The sequence below is a fragment of the Corvus cornix genome, chromosome 2, assembly GCF_000738735.6.
Source record: "Corvus cornix cornix isolate S_Up_H32 chromosome 2, ASM73873v5, whole genome shotgun sequence".
Lineage (NCBI taxonomy): Eukaryota > Metazoa > Chordata > Aves > Passeriformes > Corvidae > Corvus > Corvus cornix.
In genome coordinates, this window is record NC_046333.1 from 104,646,556 (window position 1) to 104,672,280 (window position 25,725).

A 25,725-nucleotide genomic window follows, 5' to 3' on the forward strand; every position below is an offset into this window, starting at 1 on the left:
TCTGTCTGCTCTTACAACTTCATCCTTTCACACTGCAGCAAGGGAAGATTTGCTTCAGCAGTTACCTACTGCTCCTTATACAAATATCCAACTCTTGCTGTATTAAAAAGGATTAAGCGGATGTACTCAGGTCCTGACACTTAACTCACACTCACCTTTGCTGTAAACTCCTTGCCTGTATGAGCTACTATGTAATATTGTATCTTGTACTCTCTCATTAACACTTGTAAGTCCTCAAAGATCTTCACCTACAACTTAATATTGTGGGATGCCTGCACATATTTAAGGAATCTGAAAAAAATCAGGAAAAACTCTGGTACTGAAAACATGCAAATCATGCCTCAGCATTCAAGAAAAGCATGAAAGTGGGCTATTTTAGTCCCAGGAGACAGAATTGGAGCCCTCGACTTCTTCCTGGACAGTCCTTTTACATCACAGAAGATTTTCAGAAACAGAAAGAGAGTACTCAGAAGGGCATCCTGATAGTACAAGATTTTTATATTAGGAATTATAGTACAAGAACATCTGATCATCTTTTAAATTTGAATTTGAGTACCACAAAATGTACTGGGTGAAGACTGCCAAGGATATCATAAACAGCTGTCCTGAACTAATTAGACAGTAAGGATTCCTTGATGCCTTATTTACGCATTAAGTTCCTCCTCCAATAAGCCACAAATCTTCCCTTCCCCAGCTGTTAATTTCCACAACAATGTTAACTGCTGAATGCTGTCCCAGAATGCTCTCTTCACCAGACACTGACAGTTAGAATCACAGAATCACAGACTCAATTAGACTGGAAAAGACCTCTGAGATTGAGTCCAACCTGTGACCAAACACGACCATGTCAACCAGACCATAGCACTGAGTGCCACATCCAGTCATTCCTTAAACACCTCCAGGGACGGTGGCTCCACCACCCCCCTGGGCATCCATTCCAAAGTTTGATCACCCTTTCTGTGAAGAAATTCTTCCTCATGTCCAGCCTAATCCTCCCCTAGTACAGCTTAAGGCCATGTCCTCTTGTCCCGCCACTTGCTGCCTGGCAGAAGAGGCCGACCCCCAGCTGGCTACAGCCGGCTTTCAGGGAGTTGTAGAGAGCTGAGCCTCCTTTTCTCCAGCCTAAACAACCCCAGCCCCCTCAGCTGCTCCTCACAGGACATGTCCTCCAGACCCTTCACCAGCTTCAGTGCCCTTCTCTGGACTCTCTTCAGCACCTCAGTATCCTTCCTGAATTGAATGGCCCAGAACTGGACACAGCACTCGAGGTGTGGCCTCACCAATGCCAAATACAGGGGAAGAATCACTTCCCCACTCCTGCTGGACACACTATTTGTGATAGAGGCCAGGGTGCCATTGGCCTTCTTGGCCACCTGGGCACAGCTGGCTCAGGTTCAGCTGCTGTCAGCCAGCACCCCAAGGTCTTTTTCCTCTGGGCAGCTTTCCAGCCACTCTGCCCCAGCCTGTAGCACTGCAGCAGGTTATTGTGGCCAAAGTGGAAGACCTGGTACTTGGTCATGTTGAACTTCATCCAGTTGTCCTCAGCCCATCAATCCAGCCAGTCCAGATTAGGGACAGTGGATGTAAATGCTCCAACTCCACAGAAGTCTTAACAGCTTTTTGTACCATCCTTATCTCTCTGTTTTCTGACTATCTGGCGTTGAGGTTGACAAGGCATACTGTGGGAACTTCAAGGACAAATCAGCAGGTATATCTTGTATTTAGATAGGTATTCAGGGGCATGGATCAGGAAAATGAACTCCTTGGTCAAGCCCTCCTCCCTCGGGATCCCAGGGTGGTAACTGTTCCACCAACATGTTCCACCAAGCAGCAGACAGGCACACTCCTGCTTTACCCTGCCTTTTCAACACTTTTAACATCCACCTACTGTTTCACACAGCTTTAGCATAAACTGATTAAAATACTGCTATCTATAAATTGTGATGGGAAGAAAACCCCCAGGAAATACATTTATCACAGAAATCTAGACATCTGTATTGGCTTTGCTGGCATCAAGATAAATGAATGTTTCTTTACTTCTTATCCTCTTCCAGAAACCTCATCTATTGCTGCCTTGTTCTTACCACTACAATCCTCAAATGCAAAATGATTGCTTTAAGGCTATGATGGAATTTTAATTAGAAGGTATAAATATCAGAATTAGAGCATTAATTCTTTACAATTCTTTGTCAGTCCCCAGACCAGTCTTCACGAAGTGTATTTGTGATTTTGTTATGGCCATCAAACTAAGTCCTGGGGGCATAGGATTTTGGATTTCATAAAGCCCTAAAGTTTTACTTCCATCTATTGCCCATATTTCCTCAAACAAATTTAGATGAAATAGCTCTTTTTGAAGAGGGTGTGGAAATATTTACTTTGATTGAGGATACTATTCCCCAGGGTTCGATAATATCTGGAGTATGAGACTGCAGGGCTGGCAGCACCCAATCAACATATTTATCTAGGCCAGCTAGCATGTCCTACATAAGTTTTATACCTGTTCATCATACAAATTCATAAATAAATTGTGATACTAACAATTATAAAAATGTTTTTAAAACCCCCAGCAAACCAAGAAAACTGCATTTTGAATTGTTTTAATCAGTGGCTGTCAGTGGCAGCACTTCTGCTTTCACTGAAGTCAGGAACACAAGCCCTGGTGATGATAACAAAGCCAGAAGTTCTCCCAAGAGGAGAACAACCTCATGCACTAGGCTAAGACACCAGCAGTTCTTCAAGGTCCTAGTCTTGGCCTTACTCATATTTTATTAAAGAAATAATAAAATAACGATAAATATCTATTTATTTTCTCATTTAGAAGGCAAATAGAAAGGTCCATACTGACATTAGCTAGAAAATACAAACTCTCTGTATTTAAAAAACACACAGTGAATTAAGTAGCAAGAACCCAAAATTATTTTTCAAAACCTAACTCTTCTCCCCACTTCCATATTTTCAAAAGATACAGATTACGTTTTAATGCTTAGGTATAGCAAAAATTGGTCAGATTTTCCTCAATGCTAAACTTAAATACTAAAAATCAACACATTTTTTTCTCTCAGCCATGACCTTCCAGGGACTGAAATGAACATTAAGTACCTGTGTGAAAAGTTTCTAGGAAACAACTGCCTTACCTTGTGAATCCGTGGTAGAAGGAGATGACTTTGGATATCCTACAAAGAAAAAGTAGTATGTGTGACTCAGTACATAGCAGAGTACATTATGACCAAAGATCACTGCAGACCTCTAAAAAGCATCCCTGATTACTGAACAGCTACCTACCAAAATAGCTACTAAATAGTGTCTCCTATGGGATGCTCAATTATTGTTAAACTGGGGTGCTCATGGCAAAGAGAATCAAGTTATTACTCCAATGTACTAAATCCAATGCAAGCATTATGGAAAGAAAAAAAATTATTTAAGTTTCCCTAGTGGCAAAGACTGCTGTAGTTACCAGGGATTTTACATCATCTCTGTTGACCTCATGCTTTGTGCAGCCTTGGAAAGGCAACAAAACTGGCACTGAATGTGTTTCCCCTACTTCTGCAGCCAGCTGGAGGCTGCAGAGGCCCATTCACAAATCAACTCTGCTGAAAACCCATTCCCAACAGCAACAGCCTCAGTGGGTGTCCATTAAAGGCCAAAAGGGGGCTGGTAAAGCACGACAGATCTCAGTGACACCTCTCCAGCAAGACCTGACATAGCCATTACACCCAGTCAGGAGGGACTCACTACCAGTTTGACTCTCTCACCTGGTGCTCCAGCATACCCTTCAGCAATGGGCATGGTACTTTGGCCAGCCTGACCATCCGCACTTCTAAGACGTCCTCTCCCAGACATTAAAACCGTGCCAGGAGGCCCTGCCTCCCCTGTCTCCAAGATGATGCCGGTTGTTCCAGGCAGAAGTGGCACAACTGCTGACCCTGGCAGAGCTGGACGTGGAGGAGGTCTCAGCTGTGGTGGCAGGAGGGGGATCCTCTGCCGTGGGGGCTGTATCCTGGGCCTTGATGGCAGCAGGGATATGCCAGGCTGGGGCTGCACGGGTGGCCTTGGTGGCAAGGGCTGCTGTGGTACTTCTGGTCGCCCTTTGACATGATGAAAGAAGAGGAAAAATACAAAATTATTTGCCTAAAATAGAACATAAGATTGCATAATTTTGCATAATAAATACTTCAAAATAAAACAGGACTCAGTTGGAGGCCACCTGTTCCCTCAGACCCAAGACTGCGCTGGCTAAATGCCATTCCACTCCTGAAGTACTACAGACTCCACTCTTTACAGCCTGTATGACAGAGGGAAAGGAATGAAGACAGCCTGGAGACAGGACAATCAGCAGTCAAATAATCCATGAACATTCATTCAGTTGCTAGACCAGCTTGGCCTTTCTGCACCAAGCAGGCTGAGTGTCAAATTTATTCCCACTGGTACCCTCATTCTAGAGCGTACTCTCTCTCTCTGCTTTCACTTCAGTTCTCCTCAACCCCTCACACCCATCGTGCTTGCTTTTGACTCTGTACTCACACAACTCCCAGCACAAGGCTGGACCTTTAGCACGATGATAACGAAAATTATCCACAGCAAAAAACATCGGTAAATGAACATGACTTAAGTGGTTTTTCTCCCTTACTTTTAAAAGCAATGGACTTAAATTTCCAAGTACTTCCATTACTAATATTTTCTGACAATGAAGGCAGAAGCCCAGGATATGATCTATCACTAAATTCTTTATTGTTTAAATAGAAGAGATACCATTAAAAGGCTTTTCCACTAGGGCAGCCAACCCACATGACATCAGAGTTGAACAGCGCTGACATGGTTACATTTGTGTATCTGGTCAAGTTCTAAGCCCTTTATAGGAATTATGGTTTATTCATAAAAATGAAGTCCTAGATGACACTTAAGGATGCAGTGTCCTCCCAAGAGTAAAGCTGAATTACATCTACACTAAGAACAGAAATTTACAAATGTGTAGATTTTAGCAGATGCAATGACAGCTTTTACACAGAATAAATACAATTTCATGCTAAATTAAAATTCAGCATAGGTTGCTTTGGTTGCATTTTGAGACCAAAACATGTCTTTAGGCACAGGGATGGATGTGAGTTTCTGTGGAAATGGGCAAACATCCTGTTGCAAATTTATCTGACACAACCCATCACACACCAGACATACTTGCCATGGTCCACAGTGGAGACCACCTCTCTGAGTGGTTCAGAATGAAGCACTTCAGTACAGTCCAAAATCAACCAAGGCAAATTCACCAGTGGCTAGGGCTAAGCCAGCTGGCTGTGCCGAGAAGCAGATGTGGTGTGAGGCTTCCCCTGGCTCGGCTGTGTGTCTGGGGACCCCAGGAGAGCCTTACTCTGCGCCTTTGGGGAAGAGCATACAACAAAGTTGTGCAGGTATTGTCCCAAACGCATGGCTGGGGTCCAGACAATGTCACTGGCAACCCATGTGCTGTTTTGTGACAACTCGACAGCTGCACTTTACCCTTGTGAATCTCATTTCTTGTTTTCAGTCTCATAAAAGCTTTAAAAGCCCACATAAGCCTTCCAGAGTACTGGGAGCCTGTCTGAAGTCATAGTCTCACACCACCTGCGTTCATTTGCTAGATATGGCTGCTAGAAAAAAAACCTCCCTGAGCTTTGCTGGCTGGCTTTTAACTGTGAGGAGAATTGAAACTCATACAAGCAACGCACCACAAAGCTGGGCTGAAGCTCACTCAGCCCACGGGGCAGAGGCCTAGAGAGTGAAATGGTCACTTTATACAGATTAAAATTATTTTTCATTAAAACCCTAAGATTAAAAAAATCTTATAAAATCTTTCAAAAAAAGTCTTTAAGTATTGAGGTGAATTGTTTAACAGAATTGTTAACTTAGTGAGACAACTTCTGTCCACAGAGGTACTCATTTAGACCTTCAACTAAAATCTTCAGATTAACCTCACTGAAAAAACAAATGGACAAAATACTTTACCTTGGGATGCACGTACTTGTCATTTCTTGAGTCAATTATGCTAAGCTTTATAAAGACAGTTATTTGAAATGACACTGGAAAAATGAATATTTTTCTCTGCTTGTTTTTCTGGACCTTTAAATAACCATCAACTGCTGAAGTCCCATATCCTGAGGAAACTGCTTCCTTGCATGCAACATAAATACTGCAATATTCAGAACTGTCCCATCTCCACAACACTAAATCCAGAATCACTTGCCTAAAGCTCAACTTCAAGTGGAAGCAATCAGATACGTGTGTGTAGAGATCTGCTTTAACTTTGCTGAGCAGGCCACAAACAAAATCTTCCCATCCTCTTCCCATCTATCTGGGAAGGCAAAGAATAGAGCTGAGATCATTATGCAGCCAGGAACAGTAACACGGTTCTCAGCAGCAGCAGCCTTGCTGCTCTGCTTGTCATCACTGTTGTGAGTGGCAATGTGGTTACCACATCACATACCAGCATCTTCTCATGCTCTCCTCAGCCCCCAAATCACACAGGAACAAAGTGCATAAAGCTAACTAGCAAGTAAAGGAATCTGTGCTTGCTCTCACAAGTAGCCAAAAAGACCTCACTTGAGTTTTGTTACAGACACCAAGGGGACTTTACAATTCTGTTAGAAAGCAGCATTGTGCACAAGCTCACAGGGAGCCCAGAGGAACTGACTATATGACTATTCACACCACCACATTAAAATTTTATGTTGCATTTTATCGATGCTGTAATGCAGAGCACACATTTGGTTTCTTAGGCCACAACTTCACCAGACAACATTTTGCTGTTGGTTTCAAAGCCCTGCTACCCAGCCAACTACCATAGGAATGGCAGGTCAGGTCAAATAACCGTAACCAAAGCAAACTGCACTCCCAGCATGGTATCTGGCTGCAAGACCACACTTTTGGTTCCTGGAAAACTTCATGGATCTGTGAATCCTGCCTATATATGAGTAGGCAGTAAGTTAAAAGAGACCACCAACTTTAACATGTCTTTCAGTTTCGTGCCATGTGAAGAACAAACATACCCACAGAGAGGAACAGAGTGCAATGAGAGCAACTTGGACTATGAGACATGGAGCTGGGGGAAGGCACCATTTAATGGGAATGGAAAGCTGCTGGATTGCTTTACCTTGGAGAGCACATCGTGCATGGTTCCCTAAATGCTTCGAGCAGACCACTGCCTGCTGTCACCACTGCCTTGCGTGCTGTAGACATTTCACTACCTTCACCAGGAGTTGGAACAAATAAAATACATTTCTGGTCTCTGGGTTCATACCTGATGCACAGTCAATCACTACGTTGCCTTGTTAGTTTGAGGATTGAGGCATTTTAAACCTCTTAATAAAAAATATGGGAGAAAATGCAGCCACGTTTTTAAGATGAGGGTCATTTGACTTTGCTGGGCTTTACACTGCTTGGTAAGATTTTACATTTTATTTCTTGCAACACATCCTTGCCTTACTGCCCTTAAACAACTTTATTAGTAACAACTTGTTTCTGTTTTCGGCCCCTCTGAAGTCAGATGACATCGTTTGAATGCTATGATATGCTGGCAAATTGTGCCTAAGAAATTCTCCACTGATCCAAGTCCAGGTCTTCCTGTCAAATAACATTGGTATGGGAGACAATGCTGCAGATCACAGATGTAAAAACAATTAAAGCCATACCCCAACTCATGTAACAGGGTTCCCAAAATCACTTCCAAAAAAGGCTCTTCTGCCAAAATCTTTCTGCTACTCCAGCCATCAAAACTTACTTAGGCTGCTGTGCCAGACAGTGTTATTGTAATTGGAAACATTTGGGAACTGCAGTGTATGCTTCACAAATCCTGCAGAGGCCAGAGGCACCCCAGAGCAGCAAGGGATGCTCAGAGCTCCTCCACCCCAGACCCAGCAGCAGCGTCCTTCCATAGCCTTTTATCACCCAGTGGTGGATGGAGCAGTCTGCCCTGAAAAGGTATTTTATGGAAACCCAGGCGTGCTGAGGCTTTTTAATGCTTTAATATATTGTAACAAGGGCTGATAAATGCAACCCATGAGGTTACTTGAACACCTGCTTCAAATAGCAGAAGAAAGATTACTAATTGTGTGTATCTTGGACATTTCTCCAATGTTGGTCCCTAGTGCTAGTTAATTCTGGGCAAGACGGATGAGAAACAGGATTATACAGATACATCATGTTCCATTTTAATGGAGACTGGGTCTGCTTCTGCAAGGTTTAGGGATAGAGGTCCTAACCCTGTTGAATTTAAGTCAAAATTACAGTAAAAGAATCACCTGAAATTTACAGTCCCTCTTCACTCCATTTCCTCCTTTAAAGGAAAAGAAACTTTTTTTTTTTAATTCACACAAAAGCTTCTCACCTCAGAAGGATTTTTGTGTCAAGTGCTGCTATGCATTTGGTTTTAAACAACTAAACAAAAGAAACACATCTATCACAGGTTTTCAAGTCTCTGCCTCAGGGTGAGGACGATATTTTTCCCTACAGAAATTAATTTCAGACCCTTCAAGAAACACAACTTGTCCATTCAAGAAAGAACACTCAAGAGTCTTGCATCTGATCTCTCCCAACCACCATCAGTTGCAACAGCCCACAGGCTCTTCCCTCAGCACCTCTTCTAATTTTAGGCCAGTCAAAGAAATTGGCCTCTTATTTATCTCATACATGCACAGAATTAGAACCAGACGCATCAACCACCTGGGGAGTGCAGCTTCAAAACAGTCTCCAATTCCTATGATTTTGTGTCATGTTAACAGAAACGGGAAAAGAGGAACTCAGCTTCCTCCTGTAAACTTCAAGTCTCAGAAAAACAACCCATTGCTGAAATTTTGAGCAAGAACTGCAGAGGGAACTGGATGGCATTGGGCAAGGTCTCTAAACCTTCATAGCAAGGCTCACCAACATGCTGAGGTTACCATTTCCCAGCATTTTGAGCCAAAGGGAATGTGCCCTGGCTTCTCATCTGCTCTGATGCAAACTTTAAACTACCTGTGGAGGTAGATTTGCACCAACATGTTGGACTAACAGAACCAGCTGAGGTGTTAGAACACTGCCAGCTGGAATGTGCCAACTACTGCCAACAACCTTGTGGGAATGGAAGCTTCTGGGAGAGAGATGAAGCACTAGTCTTATATTGCCATGCCAAAATATGCCAGAGCTCACTTGTGAAACTTCTAGATCAAAGAGTTGGTGCTGAATTATAATCATTAACCATGCTAAAAACACAACTTAGAGGAAATCTTTTTTATCATAAATTTGAATTCATTTGACTTCAGTTTTCTCTATTTACTGTTCAATTTTCCCTGAGAAATACAGAATAATCATCAACAACAAAATTAAACAAAACAAAAATTAAATCAAATGAACTGGAATAATACAGACAATTATTACATAAAAACTCACTTTAGAATCACTATTCAAAACCACTACTTTTTCCCACTCTCTTTATTCTAGCTCGAAGTAACATAAAAACATGTAAGACTTCTTTTTTATTTTTTTGAAGGGTACTTTTAAAAGCACTCAAAGTACTCTGTGGTGTTCTGGAGCAAAGAGCCAAAATTAGAGTCACTGTAAAAACAAAGTAGATATTGTGTAATATTAAGTTTTTCCTCCCTTGTTTAGTTCTTTTCTAAGTGTTTCAGAAAGGAAAGCCAGATGAAAAACAAACAAACAAACAAAAGTAAAAAAAAGAAAGCAAGGAACTTACTTGTGTCAGACTGAGATTTCAGCACGCCTTCAATGTCTGTGGTGATTTTGGAGACCTGACTATGAAACTGTTGTACAGACTTTTTGAGGCCAGAAATATCAGTAGAATGAGATGCTATAGTTCCATTCATTTCACGGATGCAGTTCCATAAGCTGCTCACGTGCTTATTCAGACCGTCTTTTATATTCTGCAAGCTGTCTGAAACAGAGTCCAGCTTGCCACAGACTTTTTCAACATGTGAGACCCTGCTCTCAACATCTGAAACACCCTCCTGGACACCTTGGGTCTTTTCTTTGCACTTGCTAAGATCATTCAGGATATGGTCATTCAATTGTTCTAGTCTGTCTTTCACTTCACCACAGCAGTTCTCATTGGAATGAGCAGTTTGATTTGCAAATGTCCTCTGCATTTGATCAATTTTTCGGAAGACACCTCGTTGTGTTTTTCTGCATGTCGAATTGACACCCAGAAGCTGCTCCCTGCAGCTACTCAGGCCATCTTGAAGATTTTTCATATCTTTATCAATGGCATTTAGATTGTATCGGAATACACGCACATCTCTCTGCATTTTCTGCATATCACGTTGGTTACTCTTAATTAAGCTGAGTTTCTCATTAAGAGAGCTATTTAGAGACTGCAGGAGAACAGAATTATTCTCTGTTTTCAAAAGCAAGTGATTGTACTTGTCATTACAATTTTCTAGCTCTTTCTGAAGGCTCTCCATACCTTGTGGTGTAGACTGACATTTCTGCCCACAGACCTGTTCAAGTGACAGCAGTTTGTCCTTCAGGAAATTCATCTCTGCTGTAAACTGCTCATTTGCAAATCCTGCATCGCTGGGCAAGATGGGCCCAGGATTAACAAACATTCCATCTGGGTCTGTGGTGTTGGCAAGCTCTAAAATAGTGCCGCCCAGCCTAACCTCCAGTGCCCGCAGCTTTTGGTCGAACAAGTCTCTCAGTTCGTCCACCTCAGCAGCGATAGCACTGCGGAGAGTCTCCTCGACATAAAAACAATGCTCTTCAGCATTTCGTTCCGTAATATTCATCCTCGCATCCAGCTCCTCCAGCCTCTCACCAAACACATCTTCTAGATCTGGAGTTGACAATCGAATGATTTCATTATCTATTCTGACATTCAACATCCTCTGTGCTTCCACAATTCTGTCAATCTTCTTATCTAAATCTTTCATCTGTTGGTCAAAGTCATTTCCCTCGCCCTTCTTGCAACAACTGGAGTCATTTGATGGAATCTGAGTGCGGAGCATATTTATTTCTTTTCTCAAGTCATTCTCTTTTCCTTTTATAACACTGATTATCCCGACACAGCTATTGCCATCGTACTGCTGCTGAATATCCTCACAGGAGTTCTTCAGATCTGCCACTTCCTTTTCAAGTGCTTCCATTATTTCTTGCCTGAGGGACTCAAATTTTGAGTCTATATATTCCTGATATATATTGTCACGGGGCATTGTTATTGTAGGTCCTCGTGCTACCTCCTGCAGTTGTTTCAATTGTCCTTCATAACCTTTTACCTTTCCATTCAGTTCCTCCAGCTCATCATTCCTCATCTTCAAGGCTTCTTTGACCTCAGCTAGCTCAGATTTTATATCTTCCATTTCAAAATCAATAAAAGGGTCTTTTTGATCTTTATTGTTGAAGAGTCCTGGCAGCTGAATAGTGTCTGTTGCACCACCAACTGCACTGTCAGGCTCTGGGCGGTCGTAAAGGTTGTTCAGCCAAGTGACCAACATCTTGCTAGCATCTTCTTGTACAGTCAGCTTCAGGTTTTCATTCACACCTGCCACAGACGACTGAAGTTCAATCACAGACCGTGTAAGTCTAAACAATTCGTCCTCAAGAAACTGCATTCTCTTCTCATATGGTGGAGGCTCTGGTGCTTCTGTTGGTTCTGCATCTGTTTCCCAGAAATAACAAAATGTGGATGTAAATATTCCCAGTGGTATCTGTTTCAATCAGCTGCAGTTAACTTCACTTTTCTTTACAATGAAATAATGATTTAAACTGCCTAATGCTTGTTGTCTTTTCTGTCCTTATTTTCAGTTGGTTATAATTAATACGTTATCAAAACCGTCAGAACTAAAAGTTTGAGAACAGTGACCAATTCCTTCCAAGATACAGTGGCCATACATAAACTGGCAAGCAGAATCATCCCTTTTGCTCAGCAATGGATTTGAGCTGCAGCATATATAACAGACCATTATAGATCCATACACATCACAGCCCAACCACCTTAGAACCACTGCATCTCCTATAACAATAATTTGCCCCTGAATTCCCACTGAAAACTTCAGTGGCAGTCATTTATGTGCCTGAAGTAGGTTTGTGCTTCAGTGTTTTACTGAACTGGGGTCCAAATATACATCCCATATATGACATGAGGTTCTGCAAGACACTCCACTTATCATACTTGCTTCACAAATACCTAATTATTTGACATATATTTAAGCAGGCAATAAAACCATGCATAAAAGCATAAGTTCTACACATTCAAAACTGTTAGATAAAAATACCTTATCCTCATTGAATGAAAATCAGAAAGAGAAGACTTTTAGCTGCAATCTGCTTTTTACCTATGAGAAATCAATTAATGAATCTGAATATTGTCGTTAGTAGCACCACATTTACAGAGCCACGTACAAATCTGGATGTTCAGTTTCAAGCAAAATATGTAACAATTGCAGAAAATCCAGAACCACAAAATAAAAAACAAACATTATCAGAGGTCAAGAAAGGATAAACTGCAGGAAAAGGCAAAGTAATTTTTAATTTTGTCTAGAAGAGGGGAGAAGGGTACAGATACCATGATGTTTTATTATCATCATTTGGAATTAATATTTTAGGCTGGCTAACAAAATATTTTAAAAGCTTGTTTTTAAAGCAGATATATAATCTATGGGACTAGTCTGAAACCATGTATTCAGTCATTCAATACATTCCACTACACAGAAAACACATGTGGAAATCTGACTAAGTGCTGTATGTGACACTAATCTCCAATTATGTCGGAAAAAGTCCTTCAGAAAGAAACATCTGTTTATCATTTTTTCTTAATGGAGAAAAGGTATAATATGGCAGTAACAGAATTCCTTCTTGCCCTTTCAGAAGACAGTATCCTACACAAACAAACATCATTCATTCCTTAAGATACTTTTTGAGAAGTTGAGGCTTATCCTTACTTATTCCCTTACTCATTATTAAGGCAGGTAGTCTAACATGAATCTGTAAAATCTTCACAATCTTGAACAAAACATGGCGAAACTGCTAGGAACCCTTATATATGATTAAAATTAGTACCTGAGTTTTTCTTTTGTTTTAATAACAGTTCTTCTTTTTTAATTTTTTTTTTCTGAGCACTGGAGAAACCACAAAAAAACCCCCTGTAAAATTACAAAACCCACAGTCTTAACACAAAGATTTTCTGGAACCATGAGTAGGCAGCTGGCATTTCCAGCCAGTGTTCTACAGCCCATTTTTCTGTTACTCTTCAGAAAATTCCCTGTATCAAGACTGCTATGGCCTGGCTATTATTTTCCCACCACAGAGAGTCTTTCCTATGGCTTTTGTACTTGGCAGTAGTTGAGTTTAATAGAAACCATAATGATTCTTATCCTTAGAAGACAAAACAAGAAACCAGACATGATTGTGCATACAAACAAGAAGTTACCTGTGCCTTTCTTCACAACAGCTTTTGCTGGTGTTGTGGGACGACGAGCAGTGTTTGGCTTTTCTGCTGGTCCTTCCCTGCAGTCCTCCCCTTTGTAGCCAGGACAACATCTCCATTCCAGCTCTGTTACTGTCTTATAGGCAACTGTGTACCGAGGTCTGAAACTCGTTCGGTATCTGCGAAAACAGAAAGTGTTTTAAACAATTCGTAACCTAAGCTGCTATTTAGATTAAAGTTAAAATTAAAATAGGTTTCAGGGGGTTTTATAATGAAAATCAAACACTTACAGCTATGATTCATTTTCTGCTTTAAACATCAAATGAACAAATGTTTCTGTCTAGGTTTTAAAGCTGCCTCCACTCAACACAGTCGTGATAGGGAGCCACGGAATAGGGGCTTTCATGTATGAGCAGAGGGATAAAATGTGGCAAGTGAAGGTACAATTCATCAGACACCACTGAGAGTAGCAGGGACCACCAGTGTATTACTCTATAAATTCAAAATGGTTTTCCTCTAACTTCTCACTGCAACCCTCCCCCCAGGGCTCTTCTGAACATCACAAAAATGCTTCTGCCTGCTTTGTCCCACTTGTCTTTCCACAGTCTCCACTTAAACCATTCCTCAGAACCCATATGAACAGAGCAGTCAAAGCTGGGAGGGATATTCCAGTGAAGGACAAAATGATGAAAGTGTGAGTTCAGATGAGGACATGAAAGGAGAAGTCAGATGAAACACTACAACCAACAAAGAAATCAACTCTTTCCTACTTCATCAGTTAAGTTGAAGAGGTTTTGGCAGACAAACCTATGCACACATTATGTACATACAACCTTGAGCTTCCCTGATTAATAACTTAGAAGTTAATAAATGACAAACTGATTCTGGTTGTGCAACTTTCTTTAACCAAAGACTTCTTCCATAACGTCCCTTCAAACACATCCCCTATGCTATTGGATAAAAACTACATCAATTTAAGGTACAGCTTATTTTGGGTTGAGAGATGAGGAAAATGAGTAAAACAGGGATTTGCCACCTGAGCTCTATAAAATGGTATTCTTGGAACACATACAAACAAAAAAAGTCATCCCAATTTCTCAGGTGAATTCTTTTCTCTGAGTAAAACTAGCATCACATTACTAATTTCCCTATGGCTTTTTCAGACCTTTTTCCTTAAGATTATTTCAGATTAGAACAGTTTGCATCCATTAATGAATGACAGGCTCACTTCACAGCTGAGGTGCCCCTAAACAGTAACACCAGCAGAATAAATGCAGAACAGTAGCAAAGGAATCTACAGGAGCTCTGCAGTAGATTTCAGCCACAGCCTGGCTGGGCTCACAGGGGCTCTATCCTGGGACAGAGAGAATACAGTACAGAACACCACCAGAAGCAGCCGTGCTATCCCACAAAAATCACGTATTTCATTGAACGTGGCCTTGTATTAATATGCAAAATTCCTTACTGGTCAAAAAAAAAAAAATCAGTAATCAGCTACCAAATGGAAAGAAGTAAATCTTACACAGACTGTGAAACATTTCCTGCTGAAAGTCACAGAGAGGGACTTAACTTACTGTTACCCTTCAAGGCTTCTCCTGCCACACATGCAAATAGTTGCTGAAATAATTCTAACACTTTTTTATTCAGCATATTTCAGATACATAACTTTAATATAATGTCCCCCCATCTGACAGCCATTTGCTGTCCCTTTTTGGTAACAAACTTGCAGTGGTGTGCTTAAAATACTAACTGCTAATTAGGAATTGGTTTCTTTTCCAACTGTATCTTTCCCAATTCTGCCACAATATAGTCTAATTTCTGCACTCGGGAAATACTCAGTGTTGTTTCACATTATTACTTTGTCTACGACTTCTCATTTAAGGGGAAAAAGCTGCTTTCACTAGAGACAATCATATTTTTTTGCAACTATTTCTAGGCCAAGAGTAGTTTATACTAATAAGCCTCTCTGGAGGCCTCTCCCTTCTTCTGTGAATCTGCATAGGAGGGCAGGGGCAGGCTGCGCTGTATCTCTGTCTATGAGCTGCTCATAACTGCAGTGGTTTGCTGTGGCTGTCAGCTTTTCATACTCTGACTTGGAGCACATAAACTCAGAGAGGGTTTCCAACCCTTTTATACCTTCTGAACACCATATATGAAACAGCTGTAGACTGCACTCCAGCTCATCATTTCTTCTACAGTTTTCACTTAAACATCTGCTGAATCCTGTTTACAAAGTACAGAAATCCCCAAGGTCAAGTGCTTTAAAAATTAAATAGAGGAGTGCAACGTAGAGGGCACCACTGGGAAGAACAATATCCCGGCCACCCAGGAACTTCCTTTTCCTTCTCCCTTATCTAAAGCATTAAACTACATCTTGTGTAGATAATTTGGGTTTGAATCCTTTCCTTCCAGCTAGCTGCCAGAATCAGGAGCACAGGATTAGCTAGATGCTTTAGTGTTTTGAAGTGGTTTTGAGAGTCATTACAACCTCTCTCACGACCACCACATTACTGAAGTGCAAACTTGGAACTTCCAGATCAGTTTTCACATGCCGGAAATGGTTGTACATATTTCTGTATGATTTCCATAAAACACTTAACTGCTTCTAACTTCGTGTGTGTTCCTCTTTATTTTCAGGGCCAAAGCCCTTCCTGAAAATTACAGTATTTTGGTTATTTTCAAATGCCACATCTCTCTTTTTCCCTAACAAAGCTTTAAGAATATAGCTGAAATTAATTTCATAAAATGAATAAGAACTATTTATATGCAAATTGTGTGCTTCTTCACTCAAACTACAGAACAAGGATTTTCCATCACATTTCTGACAATTTTCTCTTTGAACACCTTGTCTGTAGTCATATTCATCAAGATAGACACTTTGAGATGACTTCAACAGTCAGACAAATCATAAGACACAACCAAATGCAAAAGAAGAATATAAACAAATAAAAAGAAATCAAGCTTAATATTTTTTCAGCGTCAAAAATTTAAAACTTTTCCAAACTCCATCTTAAAATTAAAAAACAGGCATACTTGACGTTCTTACTCTTTTTTGTTTTATTGTTTCCTGATCCTAATAGGCATAAAATGTTTAAATACTATTTAATTTAAAAAACTATTTGAAATGCAGTCCACTTCTTACAAATTCTTGCAAGTTTGAGAACTCAAGCAAATACACAAATTGGATCTGTTTTGTTTTCGGATATGGTACATCAAATACAGATTAACCTGAATCCTAAGTCACTATTTTCCTAGAGCCAAAATAAGCTAGAATCAGAACATTTCAAAATCTGGATCTAGAACAGCTTTCATATTGCAGACTTTGAACTGTGGTAACAAGACAGTTATACTCATGGAAAGCTCAAAAATTCAGTTGGGATTTACTTACCAAGAACTACTTCTCTATACTGCCAGTCCAGCTGAATGAATCACGGAGAGCTACTCCCATTTCCTCCAGGAGGGCCAGTCATGTAAGGCTGGGAAACAGGAACTTACACTAGCACTTCTCTAATTTGAATCCAGTCACATAAAAATTTCTTTAAAATCACAACTTCACTGCTACAGCTTCTCTACCAATGACATTCTTCATGCACAGCTGCTGTGCAAGCTGCCCATGAAAGAAAAGGTGTCACGGTGCACTGGCAAATGACAGTCACCAGCATGCATCCAGCCCCAGGGAGATTCTCAATCATACAAGATGCTTTTTAAAGTCAGAACTTTGCTCACTCAGTGAATTTCAGAGGAGGAGCTGGAGACTTCCATGATTTTGCTAGGATATAGCAGTCTAACAGCACTGAACACAATTCTGTTGTTGCTTACAGTTCTAACAAAACAAACCATAATTTTATTCTAGGGACTGCATCCTGAGAATAATTTGTGATTCTATGTATGTGAAAGACATAGGACTGGGAACTATCAAAATGTACAAATTAGACATGTCTTTATTTAAATCTGCAGTATTCTGAATCCAACTACTCACTCATAGTCATAGCAAACATATAATATGCAATCACAAGCACACAAAACACATAAAATGCACTCAGGGCACTCAGAGCAAAATGTTGCTTCTCTATGAAGCTGGATAAAGATACATGGTTGGAATATAACATCAAGTTTCACACTGTTTATCTGGCAGGTGTGAATCTTTACAGAGTTATCTAGTGAAGCAATTTTGTCAAAAGGGTCCACAAAAGTTTCCTAAGTCTCTTAAAAATTGAGGCTCCGCTTTTACACCTATATATGCTGCAATGCAACTAAAACCAGTAAAACATCAAATCTTCCTCTGTTTGACTTGGATTTCTGCTATTCAAATAAGTGTTAACAAACGTTAATTATTTTTACAAGTATACTTCAAAACTATTTTAAAAAATAGTCATTTCTTATGTGGTTAGAAATTACATATAACACACCAGCAATTACTGTGCCGAGTCACTCCATTCTCCTGTGGACTTCAAGTCCAAGATGGTGGTCATAATCTCTTGATGAACTGAGCTAAATACTGAAATCATTCTTTTATAAAGCATGAATAAAGGTTAATATCAACTACCTCTAATCTTTCATTGCAACAGAGAACATAAGAACAGCTGTTTTGCAGGAGTTTTTCCACAACAGGCTTGTAACTACCCACACCTACTACCTTCATCATGAACTCAACATGCTGATCAAATGAGAAAACACACCCAGACCACTAACACAAACCTCCACTTTTAATATCTTAAGTGTTTCACAGCTGAAATGAAGTTGTACAGGGTGACAATAGCATTCAAATATTCCTCCTCTTTGAGAGAGAAGTACTTCCACAGGAAAATGCTTGATTAAAAATACATGTTTGCTGTAAATGCTAGACATTTTGACTAGGGAATGAGCTATAATATTCTCATGGTGCTAAGCCACAGAAGGAAACAGTTAACACTGATATTTGGAATGTCACCTAATAGTGATAAAACAAATCAGAAACACTTGGGTGAAATTGGTGGGAAAACATATGGCTCAGCTCTGTAACTAGATATTAGCATTCAGCCTTCTGGGAAATGCAATGAGATAAGTGCCACCACATCCTCACCGTGAGGAAGGGACCACAGAATCAGCATGTTTCTACATAAGCAGCATAAAAAATGTTTACTCTGAGCACAAAGCCTCAAGGTTGGTCCAAAATTCTGTAGTGATTGGAACGAGTCCCATGATTTCAGCAGCCTGCAAATTTCTGTCTTTACAAAATAGAAGATACAAAATCTACACTCTAACATTTTTATTGCATGTAGACACATTCTTCGTAAATTGCATAGTCTGGTAGTTATATTTATACAGTTATACTACAGTTATATAGTCCCAGTCATCTAAATCTCCAATATATTGCAATGGGAGCACTTAAGTGGCATATAGACACCACTCAAAAACACTACCTAGAAGATGTAATTAAATGCAATCATATTTTGACCAAGCATTTTTTTATTTTGTAGGCTGAAAATACATCTTATTGGCTGTTTATACTACACAAACACTGAACTAGAACCAGTTGATCCTAAGTTTTCTGCTTCTCGAGAGCGCAGGCTTAATTGTAAGCCCTGAAAATGGTGGTAGAGATCCTAGTTCCACTGAAATCTTCGGAGATTTTAGCAGTTGTCAGTAACAGTGAGTTTCAGCACACAGGGATTTCAGGTGCCTCCTGTGTAGGTAAGGACAGGCTTTAAGGGTCTGTATTTCCATGAAGGCAAACAGAAATAGTCAACACAGCCAGCAGAGTCAAAACAGGGCTGCATCTCACCCTAAAGTCATTATTTACATCCTGTTACCTACAGAGTGTGCTGGACACCACTGACTTGCATTTGAGTCACCATCACTGCATGTCTAAGCTCCCACGCTCAGTTTCATCCCTCTGCATACAGGGCAGACAATTTAGGTCAGGGTGAATCAAATCCCACCTTTGTTTTTCATTCTTTTATTACCTTGCTACTACACAGCAGCACTGGCAGCTAGCTTGTATTCCAGCCCACAGATGAGCTTAATTTGAGAAAAATGTGTCTTTACTAAGAATTTGTCCTAAGGCGTTTATAGCAAGCAGTGAAAAGATGTTTTGACAGGAACAGATGAACCTACAGAAGTCTAAGTGTTCAGTGAAAGCAGCAAGAGTGTTTCAAAATTTTTTGTGCTGGGAGAAACAAAGTTTTGAGGCACTCCTGTGGAAAATATAAAGTTATGACAAGCATCACTAGGGCATATGACCAAGGAGACTCAGCTTCTCCAGGCTTGCACAGGCACACAAGGGAGTTCTTAATAAAATTTGCCCTCATGTATAGCATGGCCAACATTTGTACCTGATCTGTTCTGAGCTAAATCCTGAACAAAATACTGCTGCTGGCTGAGAGCATTAACAGGGACACAAACTGAAGGAAAGAAAGGGAATGAGTCAAAACACTCTGCATCCACAGGAACACAACTGCCTGCTGTGTGCACAGCCAAGAAATCACCCATCCAGGTCACTGCAAAAAGTGCTTTAGTATCTGACTACAAAAGCACTGTAATTACACTGAATGTTTCATAGAATAGGAATGAGCATTGAGAGACTCAGTACTTTCTTCCATCGATTATTTTTACTTGGTGTCTTCACGCTACCTGGAAAGCATGATGGGAGAGGATGGCCTTCCATCTGGAAGAAATTGCTAAGTGGGCAGAGACCTGGCACAGGTGATTGTATTACTCCTTCATACAAGGAAGGAAAAAGTTGTTTTTGTCTATCCCTAAATAAAACAGTCATCTCATCTACTGGTGCCAGGGAAGAAGCCGAGAATCATGGTGCCCCGATTAGCTCACTACAGCCTGGTCGCTGGCACTTAGTTGTCTTCAATACTGAACACTATTTCAATGCATCTGAGAGAATCTGGCTGAATTTTACTGCAAAGTTCGTGTTTTGCTCAGTAAGAAGGACAGAAGATTACAGGAACTGGTAGAAGACAAAAACATTCAACTATTCTCAGGCAAAACCACATGGTTTCATTTCAAAGTCTCCAGAAGTGCCATTGTTTATTACTTTTACAGTGGATTTTATGCCACTCAGCTGGAATTCTTCTATCAAAAAAAGATGAGATTCAAACTACAATTTTCTCTCTTGGGAGAGAAACGATTCTTTGTGGGAAGAAAGAACCAAGCACATTCTGAAATGTCAGCTCATGTCACATATTAGGTATTTCTTCTTGTTGTATATACATCTTCACACACACATACACAAATACCTACCTACCTGTCTAACTCTCTCTTGGCTGCCAAGGGTCTTATTTTCAAAAAGCTGACCATTAAAGTCCAGCAGGAAATGTCCAGAACTTTAAGATGTTATTATGCTTAATGTTCATAAATTACCACTAGGTAGGCATCCTTTTCTTATGAACAGCAAAACCAAGACATAGGATGTATTTAAGTAACTTAGAGCCACAGGCAGCCTGTGGCTCAGAGCAGAACTTCAGTCTTGGGATTTACAATGTTGAAATGCCAGTCAAACACATGGTAACACACCAACCGGAAGCTATTAAAATCCCACCTAAATAGAATGGGATAGGAGAACCCTGAAAATACAGCCCTTTCAAAAGGATTTCAGGAAAGTTTTGTAGAGCCGCAAAGTGATGTACTCTTAAGAGTGATGGAACAGGAAGAACTTTGCAACAGGTTATATGTTAACAACATCATCACCTGCCTCTCCCAGCAGTAGGGATCAAGTTTCTCACTTTACACGAGTGGAAAGATGAAGTGAGGATGCAGAGCACTGCTACTGATAAAGCTGCCTGACAAACTGAGCTCCTGCTCAGTCTCTCTTCTGCTTCTCTGCCCATGAAATTCTAGAATGCTCTAGAAAGAGCTATTGCTGGAGATTATTTGAAAATACACCCAGATGAAACAAACAAGCAATACTTTCATGAAGGCAAGAGCTAACCTGTGGGATTAAGTGGGACCCCAACTTCAAGAATAAAATGGAGCATTGTTTTGAGAGCAGTTACTTTCCAAGACACCAAGTTAAAAGTGAACCAGAAGGCAAAGGAAAGATGAGATGTGAATGCAAAACTGAAGTCAGATGGGAGTCACAATATCCCCAATGTGTAAAACTGGCACTGCCCACTAATGGTCTAATGGTACAGAATGTTCCTTGGTTATTTGGGTATTTACGATGAAATACACCTTAACTGGTCAGCAGCTCCCTGAAAATAAAAACTTATTTCTTTGGCAACAGTTTGGTGCTTAACAGAAGAGGCCCCAGACCTCCAGGTTACACATTTCTCAAATCAGAAGAGCATGAAACTCTAAGTATTTACATTAATGTGAAGTGAGGAGTAGCATGGGATTTTTTTTTTTTTTTTTTTTACATTATTGCAACAAACTCAAATGATGCATGGAATGAAAATTCCCTGTCCAGTTCACGGAGAAAAAAGACTCTGCTGCGTTCAGTGCGTGGAGACAGAGATGCACAATTTCAGGCTTAGGGAGGCAGCCAGGAAAACTTACCACACCCAGCAGGATCTCAAAGATTTTCAAACAAGCACTCCAGGAGACTGAAGTTTTTTGAGTTTCCTTACAGTTTTCAATGCACAAGCCCCTAGGCTAACCTCCCTATGTAGTCAGCTAGCTGGAGCCTGTACAAAGAGATTCTGCTTCATACAAAATACACAAAGTTGGAAAGAAAGTCCTGAAGACCTTTATAGATACTTGGAGGGGAAACATTAAACAGTTCTTGCTTTCCCTTCAAGTCTTTGTGCATCCTGAGAAGTTTTTCTTATGAGATATGTATTGCTGGAGGCCAGCAGCAAACAGGCTCAGTCCGTGCTGACTTGTGCATCTGAGATTTGATCCTGCCTGGTGCTGAGAACTCTGACACTGATCTGCATGCTTAATTTCTAGCAACAGAACAGTCTCAGAGAAAACTACTTTGGGGACTGTTAGAAGGTTGAAAATTACATGGGGATTTCCTATATATTCCTAGACTGGGGCTGATGTGCTCCACCCAGGTCGTTCTGAGGTTGCCAGATGGATGAAAACATTCAACTTGAACTGGACGTCTCCTATGAGGGTTTTCAGTTATAAAATTTCCACTTTTACCCAATAATATATTGTTAATAAATGCTGAATGCTGCTTACTAAAAGTAGTGTTTTACTCATAAGCAGTAATCTGTTCCGATATTTATGAATGCAGAAAACTTGTAGCAACATTCTCTAAAGTTATTTCAATCTTGTGCTTTGAATCTTCTTCTGGGCCATGAATAAAGTTGTGATTAGTTTGGCACTGGGCTTATTTATGATCATCTGAAAGTATAAAATGACAAGAATTTGGAAAATATTGCTCAATTAGAAATTTGGAGAGGCTTGCTAATTTAGCTATTGATTCATTCATCATTTTCTTGGTCATTTTATAAATGAAATATGGGCTTAATGCATCATTAGTGTTAAGATGAGAAACTTACACTAAATCATGAAATTCACTCCTCACAAGCTAAAGAAAGATGACCTGACTTGAGCACAGATATCTTTACTCACATGAGCATAATTAATGGGGGCTGGTACATGAATTAGGAGATCTGATAAAAACTCCTTTCTTCAAGTCCCTGAGCAACCTTATCTAAATTTGAAGCTGGTTCTGCTGTTAGCTGGGGACTTTGAGGAGACTGCATGACCTCCCGAGGTCCTTACCAATCTGAATGTTTTTCTATTTGATTTACTACCTCGTAGGGAGAAGTCCTGCTTGCAATTCTCTAGCAAAGGCAGAAACCCAGAAAATATCCCTCTGCCCCAGCCACTTCAGTTCACTTCAGACTTTAAAATCAAAACCTTACTAGTGCTTTTCCCAAAAGTGCTGGGCCATAAATTGGTGCACCTCTGGTACAGCCAGGTGTACTCACACGCTCTGCACAAACAACTGCTAGGACAACATCCTACCCTGAACCGGCTACGGTGACCAGAGGATGTCCCAGACAAGACACAACCCTAAAGAGTGCGTAGGATCTAACCAGACAGGCAATATGTTTTTTCTTTCAGAAATAGATAATGCTACTAGTTACAAATTGCTATTATTGCTAAGTAAGTAACCAAACCATTCATAAGAAAGCTACGAATGGAAATTCATGACGAAAGAAGCAGTGAGGGGTCGGTTATTTATGAAGCAATATTAAATTTCAAAACAGCCAAGTTCTTTTTAGTGAGTATAAACACTAATATTTTTGTACCTTTCAGTCCAATGACCCACTAATAACAAAGTTCCTCCTTCCTTTGCTAGTCACAGTTTTAAGAAAAATAAATCAGGAGCCCCCAACACTTCAAAGGGAACATACTTCAAAGGGCATTTCTGCTCTTTCTTTCTACTCTCTCTCTTCCTATCTCTCAAGCAGCCCCACTTCAACTCACATTCATCCCTGACACCTTAATCAGCCAAAGCATTCACCGACTTTTCAGCAAGGAAATGCACTATCGAGCCCAAGTACCTATAAAACAGTTAAACAATGAAGTGTAATAATTTCCTGAATTTCAGCTTAAGCTTTCAGGAAAAACACCATGCAGCCAAAGTGAATTTACAGTTAACAATCCTAGAAGTGTAGTCATTCCAGCAAGGGTCTTTGGGGTTTTTGTCTTCAGACAAATTATATTTTAATAGGCCTAAAGGGTAGATAAAAAGGGTTCATGCATGCATATAATTTTAGGCTTAATCACCAGAGCTTTGTATTTCGAAGGCAAATCAGGGCTGACTATAATCCATATATGCAGCACGCACGCTCTTGTCTGTAAAGAGCATAAGGAATTCAGGAGTACACTGCAAGTTTAAGGCAGTGAAATGCTCCCTTATACACTGCAATCGAAGTAATTGTTAGGCATAACCTAGACTGTACCTAAACACTAGAAGGGCTCTTTAAATCTAGTCTTAAACTAATATAAACCAACAGTAAATCCACTGACTGATTTTAAAATAGACCTAATAGTACTTAAGTACTAATAAAACACACACATCCATGATACAGTTAAGGAACTCTTTGTTTGATTTGGATCTCACTGTCCCCACTGTCTGCAGCTGAATGAGCTCTTAGATAAACCATGGGTATCAAGAGGAGACTACACAGGGACTGTACTTTATTCCCATGAATATCTGCTATTTAGCTCATTTTAAGTTCTCTGTTCAAGTGTATAAAGGAGAAAAAAAAGAGAATAATTTCCACTAAGTCCTCAGTCATTTCTTTGTTGTTTTATAGCTCTTTCCTATCCTATTTTTGTGAACATTGGCTAGTAAACCTATAAAAACACATTTTGTTATTCAGACTGCTACTCTTGAATTAAACAATATTTTTCACAGGAAATAAGTTAGGGGTTTGCAGGATTTGAAGCATGCAATTCAGACCTTTTTGGATTAGCACCTTTCTTACTCTGCCACTAAGAGACAGTATATATGCAACAGACACAAAAATAAAATGACAACCTATAAACAGTTTTGAACACAAAACAATTTCAAGATTTTGATATTCCACCTTCTCTCAGTGTTAATCAGCTGGTGCTGTGACAAGACAAAAATATTTTATGGTAAGAATAAGGAATATTTCATGTTAAGAACAAGGAATTGTTTTGCAGTTGCCATTATGGTTATGAAGAAAACAGTGATGTTCACCAAAGAAAGTCAAACAGAGGAAAAAAAGTCTTATGATAAGTATCTAATTCCATTCTCAAAAGAACAAAAAAAAACCCATGAGACTGGACATGGCTGGTGAGACCAAATGTCTGTTCAGTCCCATATTCTCTCTCTGACAGCAGCCAACTCCAGATGTTTAGAAGCACAAGGACAGACAATGCCATTTCAGAGAACCACAGAGAAATCTGGAAGGGATGGGACTGCTGGAGGTCATGCAGTCCAGGCCCCTGCTCAAGCTGGGCTTCCCCTTCTTACTCCTGACAACAATCTCACACTCTCAGTGCAAGAACTTTCTGAGCTAGAAGCAATGCCTTTGCACTTTCTTCACTATCTACTAGCAGATAGCCCATGAAAGTCCTAATTTACTGCCTCTGAAATTCTTTATCTTAATACTTGGTGATTTATGTGTTTAAAGAGCTCAGCTTCAACCCCTCCTCTTGCCTCTGTAGCTCCATTACAGAGACTTCTCAGGACAGAGGGCACACCCCATTACACATCCATAAACTCAGTCAGAAGTCCAAAATCACCAGTTCAAGACTCCAAAGAGAAACAAGGGAAGTTACACAAGACAGTGTTACTCAGCCGTCTGCTTTGTTTCTTCCCCTCAAATTCTAGTGTTTATAGAGAGAAAAGATGGGTTTTTAACAAAAATAACAGCCCAAACAAACAGAAAGCAGCACATTTGAATGCCAAACATTGA

General features: G+C 40.2%; 1 protein-coding gene across 1 annotated transcript in view; it reads right to left on the reverse strand.

The window, feature by feature from the left end:
• EMILIN2 (elastin microfibril interfacer 2) overlaps positions 1–25,725 on the reverse strand; it is a 37,338-nt gene that overhangs the window by 10,166 nt on the left and 1,447 nt on the right. The window contains exons 3-6 of the mRNA XM_039550121.1: positions 13,385–13,560; positions 9,698–11,614; positions 3,753–4,085; positions 3,135–3,173 (exon numbers count right to left, since the gene is read on the reverse strand). Of these exons, the coding sequence (XP_039406055.1) occupies positions 3,135–3,173; positions 3,753–4,085; positions 9,698–11,614; positions 13,385–13,560 (2,465 nt within the window). The remainder of the gene's footprint in view (positions 1–3,134; positions 3,174–3,752; positions 4,086–9,697; positions 11,615–13,384; positions 13,561–25,725) is intronic.